We start from the raw sequence: 10,025 nt of genomic DNA on the forward strand, positions 1-10,025 counted from the left end.
ATGCTCTTTATTGGACTCGCAACAACTTGCAATGTCTAACTAAAATTCGTTAGGTCTCCTGGTGAGGGGCCCTTTAAGGCGGAGCTCAATCCGGTGGTGGTGGTGGTGGTGGTGTGCGGCGTGACCACCCTTACTGCGCATGCGCATACCCTCTCCACACACCTCCTCTCCACTCACCCTCTCCCCATCCCCTCTCACATACCCCTCTCCACTTTCCCTCTCCCCTCCCCCTTTCCACTCTTCCTCTGAAACGCGGGCTACACATGCCGAAATTCTCTCCTGCGCAACGCCGCGATGAGCTCGAGCGCATGCGCGTCCCCTCCCCTTCTCCCTCCTCTCCTACGCTGCCCCCCTCTCGCCCGCCTGGCGACCGCGTTCCCCGCTCGCCCTGTGAGAATTAACGGCCAGGCTAGATGGAAGATACGACGCGCGTAGCGCCCCTCTTCGCGTTCCACGACGCGAGGTCGGTAGCATGCCCAACGAACGCCAACGGAACGCGATCGTGCAAGTGCTCCGGCTTCGCATCGCCTCATGGTCCCCTTTAGCGGGAGATGGTGTAATTTTTTTTCTTATTACTATAACGACTGCTATGTGCAATTACTTGTGATAAGCCCGTCGTGTAGCTGCAAATCTGACCTTCAAAGGTAATGCTGGCTCTGATGCAAATGTTCGAGCCAAAATTGGGCCCATATGACACAAACTGCAGACTCTGGAGAGGAAAGTATATGTATTACTTTGTCCTAAACTTTCGCGTTCCATTTCGTGAGTACTGTGCCTTTTTACGTGCGTGCGAGCGTTCCTTAACGCGGTATACTGAATAGCTTCCGAAGCTGGCCGCGTCTTTGCCTACAAAGTCACAGGATTATCGCTACGAATACGAAACGCAACCGGCTGTCCCGATAACCATCCTTGCTTTTTGTATACTACGTGTCGCACACCATGCCATTTCCATTTCCCGCTCTTTGCGCGTTGCCTCTCCCGTTCGCAATCTCTACGCGTTTGTGTAGTAAACGATCCATATTGATCTTTCCCACACACCCATTGTCTCGTCATTCGCTTTTCCCGTATTTGTCTATACACTGCCTATACATCGGCAAACACGTCCTTCGGAATCACGAACTCCGTGAAATCGCTCGCTTATCGACTGGGACGTCGTTCAGATCTACACACCGCCAGGCCCTAGATACGACGGAGCCGATCGTACAAACGAGATAGGCTTTTCTTTTTCGTACCAAGGCCCAAGCGTTCGGATCCAAACGCCGATGTCATTTCTCCGCAGGCGCTCGTATCACTCCGGGGCCGGAAAACGTGACTCCGCAAAGTCGTTCTTCGTATATACGATTCCCCTATACTACTTTAGGGAACAGGGGCGATGCGTCGGAGTCTGGGTACTTTCCACGGCTTCTTCCCTTCAATAGCGCGTCGCGTCCAGAGCGCCTGCAGCTGCAATCAGAGGCTATCAGAGGGAACCTACGCGTCCTTCAATACAACCGGCTTCTTTTTCCCGAACACTTTCCCGCGGAGCAATGCGCGCGGAATTTTATTTATTTATTTATTTATTTATTTATTTATTTATTTATTTATTTATTTATTTATTTATTTATTTATTTATTTATTTAGTGTCCCAGTATCCGGGAATGATGCCGGTGCGCCTAGAGACTCCATTATTGTTCTCTCTGTTTCCTTCGTAGGTCGTGGTATGCTATCCAATTTTGTCCCTGGCGAAGAAATAAAAAGGACAAAACGACGTAGAAGAAGCAGGCGAGACTGTCTAAAGCGCTTTCTCCGAAACTGAATCCTGTCGCGAGTACATTGGCTTAACATTTTGTGCCGCGCAAGCGGAATTTTATTTCGCCCCGTGCTACTTACGGTAATATCGGCGCCCGACTTGAATGCATCTAAGTGGTCGCAGACCCGGCAGAGGCAAGATTTACGGTACAGACACACCCCACAAACGTAGCACTTCATTTTCGTTTCGTTCATATTTTGCGAGTAGCTTTCTCTAGAGGCCTATTGATTTTTTCTACTCTTTCTTTTGTTTTCGTGGGATTACTTCGCGGCATTTTGTGAATACCCAGACACGGCGACGATTCGCAAAGCCACGCGGACGAAAAAACGGTTGGTCTGCGGTAACGCTGTTGTGAATAAATAAGCAGGCGCGTTAGTCAGTTAAGAGAATAAGTAATACCTTCTCTATATCCTGGCTTTCTGAGGGCCAACCACGCAGAATGAAGTAGACAAAAAAAAAGAAAAACTTCGAGCGACTATTCGAAATCAACAACTTCAGCGTAGTTGAACAAGTCTCGCGCGCAAGTAAACCATGTCACAGGAAGGAATAAGATGGCCGGACGAGCGCTAACTTCAAGCAGACGCCTTCAGTTTCAATTTCGCGCTCGGATTGTATTCTTCTTAATTGTTTTGTCCTCGTTTATTTGCGCTACTTGTTCAAGTATGAATTCTTACAAACTCGCCCAAATTTCAGTGTTTGTAAACTGAAGCGTCCCGCTTGGTCCGGCGCCTTCGATACAGCCTCGGTAGACATGGCATTCCGATGTCGAGCGCCAAGTCGATGGTTCGATACCCGCCCACTTATGGCCGTGTTTGTGTACGAGTTAAAGCTCACCGAGTGGGCCGATACTTCGGCACGCTGTCTCTTACTTCGGCCTCAGCTGGAGCTTCAGTGCCGCGCTGGGACGGTAAACCTCATCAATTATTAATATCGTGCAGAGTGCAGCGAGACGCAGATTCGCGGCGCTGCGCAATACAGGAAGGAGAAATTTGCCGCTAAACGCACGACCGCATGCAGGCGCAAAAGTCGAATAATACTTCGACAAAAGTGAGGCAGCGGAAAAATATCGCTTGCGGCAATGTCGGATGCGCCGTCGAATGCAAACAAACACGCGTGTGCCTCCCAAAACTCGTATTAGCGAAAAATTGGGCGGCACATGAGCGCTCCTGCGGCTTACCAATTAAACGAACGCAGAGCAACAAATATCTTCCTATACTCGGTAACCATGTTTCTTCGATTGGCGCTATTTGGTTATTGCACTGAAATGTCAGTCAAATTTTGATCATAACGAAGCGGCAACGGCGTCATATATAGCGTGACAAACTGAGAGGACAGTGGCAAGGGGATTGCACGCAAACTCAAATAGAATTTCTGTACGCGCACCAACCAATCACACTTTCTCATTCCCGTGACGTCATTCCCGTGATGTTCTTTCGCTATGTGCATCAATCGAGAACTATATGCTCAGAGCGAACGTGCAGTGTGGCGTGGAACGTGCAATAGTGAGTCCTTCCGTTGCCGCCGACTTCAGTTTGAGAGTCAGGTGTACTGAAACGCGCAAGTTTGAGGTATGCCTGTACAGTTGAAAACCGCGTCGCTGACGCTCTGCCCATGGTAACCACGATCAGTTTCAGAACCAACCATAAAAGACAGCTTGTTAAAAATCAGTGGTAAAGATCTTTAGTACATGGCCCACTTTTTCAAAAACGCTTTCGCAATATTTTAGCAGAGGGGTCGCCTGTCAAAATGAGATAGCGCTAACGAACTACCTTCGTGCTTTCAGCGCCGGTTTCGTCACTACATCTGTGTATGCTGCAAGTTCTGCGAGACAACGCAAACGTCGATAACGCAACTTGCTCTGCATAACTGGGCTGTACACGAGATTGGATGGAGACAGCCGTGTACGGTAACGCGTGGAAGCGAAGATCACGTTCTAGTCTGTAACTGCCCGTCGCGAACGCCAGCGCGCACGATCGGAATGCGACACCCCTCGTGTTTTCGTCACACACGCTTTCCCGATATAGGAACTCTGGGACATGCACGGGCGGCGCGAAGATCACTTTCCCGCTCTGACATCAGCCGATGAATGAATACGCGTCTGCTTTATACATTTAGGAATACATACACGTGCAGCCGTTACACAGTGCGCGTTACCATAGCAACGAGTCGCCCGATTCTCTATTCCCCATTGGCTTATTATGCGTGCTAGTTAAGGTGCTGTCAAATGTAGCACGAACCTAATTTAGGCAAGATGAATACCCGTGCAAGGCAATAGAAACAAATGTAAACATTTGACGAATTTATTTCTACGTCTACAAGGTACAAGTACGTTAACGAAAAGAAAATTTGCCGCCAACACAGCCATTTGTAACTAGTATTTTTTTCAATATACATTAACAGAAACGTGTGGACAATTTGAATGTGACATACATGTTCCCGATAAAACATAATTAAGCGCATGATACGCCTATTAAGAAGCCGATGAGATGTGACAAGAACGCGGGTAAGTGAGAAATGTTGTTAATTATTCTACACTGTGGATGTGGCGGACTCGAGAAGGTTAACGCACACAGCGCAAAACTGAAAGCTTTTATCCCAGGTGGAAGCCTATAAAATGAAACTTTCTTATTTTTTATTGGTATATCGAGCGAACGGCTCCCGATAAACATTTATGGCGTATACAAATTTCTGTGTCGCGTCGCGCGCAAGCAATGTAATAGACGAGGCTGGAAAATTAGAGACGTAGTCGTAGAAGTAGACGTAGTCGTTTCCGATCGAACGGGGCGCACGTTTCCAACATTAACCCAGACGCGCACCCGTACCGCAGACTAAAGCAGTGTTGCGCAATATTTACAAAGAGAGGATCGGGGTTCCGCTCAGAATACATCACTAATGATGTCCCCTCCGTACGCGAGATCTCTGGCGAAATTCACGTTGCTCAACACGCATGTCAGCGGTGTCGACGAGATTTATGTAAACTGCGACTGTACAAAAGACGAGGACCCCCCAAAAAATGTTTCACTGCCGTCGAAACGCCTCCACGTTCCACAGTATGCGAATGAACGTTCTCATCATCACCTCCTCCCTCCTTCCTAAACCCAACCTCCTATTGTTCTCTAGAAAGACTAAAGGGCATCGTGACAGAATGGCTAGGTGGTCTGCCTGGTGTTGCATATTCATATAAAAACGTCGACCGCACATTGACACAAGCAGGACAAAGAAGCGCTTGCGATGTGCGTTCACCTTCTTCGTCACGTGGCCGCAATCTAACATGGGCGCAATCTTATACATCTGAATTGCAGTAAGAACATGCAACAACCTTAACATGTAGCGAGTGAGGCTACCGCTGTTACGGGAACGCGTATTACGTACGGGAAACGAGACGTGGATCGTACAGGTAACTAGCGCGTTCGGCTACGTTTATTTCTTGCTAATAACGTAAACAGCAGCCGAGAGGCGCAGGGTGTGTCAACGGCTCCTCTAAGGTTTAACCAGCTTTTTTTCTTTTTTTCCAAGACCTGAAAGGAAAATTGCGCGTCACTTCGCAGGACTCAATGACAATTCGAGGATTTAGAAAACATTGAACACGCGTTAAGGGAAAACGGAAGGACGATAACTTCTTACACATAACAAATAATGACAAGTCGTCAAAGCAAACACCATAGTTAATTCATATACTCCATTACGCGTGCGCCCAATTAGCGAGACCATATTGTCAGCAGCGATGTTATTTTCACTGATTAGAGAAGTTACGCTAGAAACGACAGAAACGAAGTCACGTCGTGAAGCTGACATCCGACGCAACAAGATGCGAAAGTATAGGCCAGTCGGCCAACTTCCATCATTTCGTTGCTGTATTGCTAAACACATCATAGGCCTCATTCGCAGAGCTTTGCGTTAATAAAAACATTGTCATGGGCCAGCTGGCTTCGATTAAGGTATGTGCAGCATAAGGATTGGTTGAAATTTCCTCTTACGAACAATTGAATAGCGTAAGAGGGTTTTGCGAATTCGCACCTATTTTCGGGTAAAACCACGAAACGCGAAGGTTGTTAACCTGTCCATACAGACGCTTCTATTCACGTTTATGCATACGCGTACACCGTCTCTCGCTACGGTCATCCTTACGATGTCAGCGTGCAACCGAAGTGGCTCCTCACTCACCCAAGACGCACGTGGGCACCGGCTCGGTGACTTCCTCCCGATTCTCGATCAGTCGCTCCATGATTGTTAGAGGTGGCACGGGCTACTGTTCCACAGACAACTGGCTACGCAGCACTGAGTGTCGTATCCCGTCGTGACGTGTGTCTTCTACGGCGGCGTCCTGCTGGAGTCTGCGATCACCGCATCAGCGCCCCGTGCGTCCCTAGGCCGAGCGCGCCTGCCACTCTCGGTGCCGGCTTGGTGCCGTTGTGCCCGTGCTGATCATCCGCGCCAGCAGTCCGACTCGGCGCGAGAGTCTCCCCCACCACACCATCGCCCGCGCCTCGGCTCTCGGCTCGCGTTTCGGTCGCGGCCGCTTGTTTCGATGAGGGCGCCACCTACCACCTCCGCACGCTGCTGCCACATCGCGGTGGCGCCGGTGCCAGAAAGCAAGCGCCAAGCAAAACAGCCCAGGCTCACTGATCGCCCGCACGTATGGCATGGAACCGCGGCGCCTGCGATGATGGATGGAGACGCCTCTCTCAGTCTCTCCGGAATCCTCTCTGCTCCAGCAGCGGTGTGGCTGAGTTAGCGTTCCGCACGAACCAGGCTTTGTGGAGATAGTCATATTCAGCATGTACAGCTCAAGTCAGCCAACATTTCCAATTGCTGTAACCGACAATGTGGTTTGGTTACGATTGCGAATAAGACGTGATTTTCAACTTATGAGTCGGGGAAGACGCACGTTTTCCGACGAATAGGTTTTAGACCTTCGAGGTTGTGCACATTACTTGAACGCAAGTTCCCAAGACATTTGACCCAATGTCGATGCTGCTCATTTTTAATTCTTTTCTACTCTCCTTCGCTCAGAGTCAATATCGCACTTTCTTCGTTCACACAAACGCATATGATATTACGCGCACAATTAAACATTTTGTGGGCCTGGTCACTTGCACACCGCCCTTAAAAACACGCTTATTGCCTTTTGTGTTGTATACAATGCCGTCAAAAAATACACGCCGTGTATATATAATGTACCACACCCAAATTGTTCATTCGGAAACGTTCTGCTTGCATGCCACTTTTGTTGCATCGGGCACTAAAGGAGAAAAAAATATACGGGAAGAAACCAAGTGCACAGTACTGCGGCAGAACCTTCGCTTCTTTCTTTTTTTTCAACCTTGCAATAAAGCATGCCGCAGCAGTTAACCGAGAGTTCTACTATACTGTCGCTCGTGTGCGTGCCCATCTGTTTTTATACGTCTGTGTGTCTGTAATTTTGAATGTCGAAAAGCAATTTATTTTCTTACCATAGTAAGCAGCGCTAAAGGCGTACGCTACACATAATTCTTGATTGCAGGGTTCCTTCTTCTCTCCCTTGGAAAATGGTGTCGCACAACTCAAGCTGAAGAAGCTTTAATTTGCGGTGCTTCTTCTTCTTCATTTTGTTTGTTCTTAATTTTTACTTGTCTTTCTATTCTCGTCTACTTCTTCGAAGTTGCAAGGAAGTTTCAGAGTCGACCCAACGAACTTTGAAGGTTGCTGTTTTGGTGGGTCTCCAGGGTGGAACGACGCTTTCTGTACGTTTAATGATCCTTGACGAATGTAATCAAGGCGCCGGTACAGCAGAAATGCGAACACAAAGCCGTTCTGACTCGTAGTTCCGGGCTCAAAAAAGGAAAAAGCGCGTTAACTTATTCTTCAGAGGAACTGCATCATAACTTCTATCATCACACAGTACGCCTTCCCGAACAACTCTTGAGTGCCGCTTTACTTATGCTGCGTATTTTATTTCCCTGCCACTACCAGCCAATCAACTATTTCCACATATTTGAAGTTCTTTTGTTGTTGTTTTTATGTGGCGTTTTAAAACGGATCGGCATATTTGTTTGCGCTATGTTTTCAACCGCTAGAATGACTTTTTTCGCTGCTAGAAATTGTGTCTAAAACAACTAAAAAATTTACATGGCGGAAAGTTTTTCAGGTGCGCTCATTATGCCTAGTATTTTATTTTTTAAGCTGGTAACAGACGCAGAAATAGCTCTCAAACACAGTGCTCGGTAAGTGCGTTTTATCTGTTAATTCGTATTTATTAAACGTAAGATTGCCAGTACATAATTATTGCTTATATCGAATAATCCCGATCGACTACTATTGAAAAAACGTTTCTACCTCCACATCTATATTTAAGCATTGAACGAACTATTAGGCTCCTTAAACGTGACACGGTAATCTGTACATCACACACGTAAGTACGTGCGTGCTTCGAATGCCCCATATAACATCGAAACGAAACAGACATTCGGGGCAAGGTGGAAGTCTGAAGTGCTAAAAAAACGTTGGAGTATGAACGTCAGTGAGGCCGACGTTTCGGTTGGTTTTTAAGGCGACTGCCCTAGATGCGTCATCAAACGCCAAAACTGACCGCCGGCATCGTCGGCGTTAACACGAGTGACGCAAAAAATCGTCATCACATGGTGACGCACCATGTGGCGTCATCATGACGTCGCAGATCGCCAAACTTTGTGACGTCACCATGAAGTCAAGACGTCACATGATGACGTCATCCCGTGACATAGTCACTTGGTCGAAGGTGGGCCGATCACGGAGGCAGTGCAAAATCAGGTGATGTGCAGAAAGCTTGCAAGGCCCCCCATCCTGGAGGCAGTGCGAAATCACGTTAGGTGCATAAAGCTTTCGGAGGGAGGCGGGGGAGGATTAATAGGCTTATGCATAAGGGACTCTGTGAGCTTTTTCCTCTTCCAATATGTTGGACGTCTCAGACAACGTTGGAGACAGAGAAGCGTTAGCGCTGGACTTATTGTCGTTTACTTTTGCGTTGTTCACTACGCCGAACCTCCAACTTGCCTGGTCACGCATCCTGCTAAGTTTCACATTTGCCTTTGCTAGAAAGACAGCTATGCAACTAATAAATAATTATGCTTCCATGCGCCATATTGCTCACAGCCGGTGTCGTTTTCTAGCTGTTTCGAAATACTGGAGTCTTCTGAAGCGTTACTGTTTGCCGTCAGTCGCGGCAACGAACAATGCCATGTTTACGAGATCGCTATCTGCACACAGCGCCAAACAATCGCAGGGTTGCGATCGAAACGCACCAACGGCGACCTTTCTTCCCAACCCTCCTCTCCTTTCTAAAGATAATAAATTCGCTTCTTTCTCGTTGCCTGACCGTATAGGCAGTTGCAACGTGCTGAGACTATTGATCATGCGCGCTTTGTCTGCGTCTGCGCCCCGCACGTTGTAGAAAGGGAGTGAAAGAAAGTCAATAATTCTCCTTTTGGGGCTTCTATCGACAATCAGCTGTTCTCTGAAAGATATATTTTGGGCTTGTCACTAATTTGCGGTGGCCTTCAGGAGATGAAGGTCGTTGTGGACGTCCCCTTAAGGAGGGAGAGAATTCGGTCATCATCAGCTTAAAGACGATTCCATATGAGAGTCTAAAATTTCATTCCATCTTTACTGAAATGCACGATGAAGGAGGTACTACATAAACTTCAACTAGATTATTATATTCCCTATATATATTAAAAAAAGAAAAGAAAGCATACGTCCTTCCACGCCTGTGTATGTGTGTTTTTGCAGAAATTTCAGCTAAGTACTTAAAGTTCTGCAATTAATATTTTTTTTCACACAAAGAAGTGTGACCAATAGTTGTGCTATTGATCTTTGGGAGTCATAGCTAAAAAATATTTAAAGCACTGAGAGCCAGTGTTCGCACTTGCCGGGGGTGTTCTTTCCATTTGTGCAACAAATGTCGCGTTTTTTTTTTTTTTTTTTGACACTCATTTCTAACCTTTGAAAGTGAAATTTTTGTAGCAATGTTTTTCCATTAGATTTGTGAAACAATCTAAAATACAATTTTGCGAATCGCGTGTCTTCTTCTTACCTACAACTTTCTCGGTAGTGAAGAGGTTATACTTTGCGCCACGCCGCTTTTGTAAGCTGCGCATATATTCCTTGCCTTGCTCCTTCCTTCCTGGATTCCCTTACTTCATTCTCCTTTCCATATTTGTCTTTTCATTCCGTCCTTAACTTCTTTGCACTTCTTTCCATCTTACCTTGCTTCCTATCG

The 10,025-nt window shown here is 47.1% G+C and overlaps 1 protein-coding gene across 1 annotated transcript in view; it reads right to left on the bottom strand.

Moving 5' to 3' along the window:
- LOC119389708 (carotenoid-cleaving dioxygenase, mitochondrial) overlaps positions 1-6,256 on the bottom strand; it is an 82,907-nt gene extending 76,651 nt beyond the window's left edge. Inside the window, exon 1 of the mRNA XM_037657073.2 lies at positions 5,954-6,256. Coding sequence (XP_037513001.1) covers positions 5,954-6,014 — 61 coding nt within the window. The 5' untranslated portion in view covers positions 6,015-6,256. The remainder of the gene's footprint in view (positions 1-5,953) is intronic.
- Positions 6,257-10,025: the final 3,769 nt, after the last annotated feature.

This window comes from Rhipicephalus sanguineus, chromosome 4 (assembly GCF_013339695.2).
Source record: "Rhipicephalus sanguineus isolate Rsan-2018 chromosome 4, BIME_Rsan_1.4, whole genome shotgun sequence".
NCBI classification, from domain to species: Eukaryota; Metazoa; Arthropoda; class Arachnida; order Ixodida; family Ixodidae; genus Rhipicephalus; species Rhipicephalus sanguineus.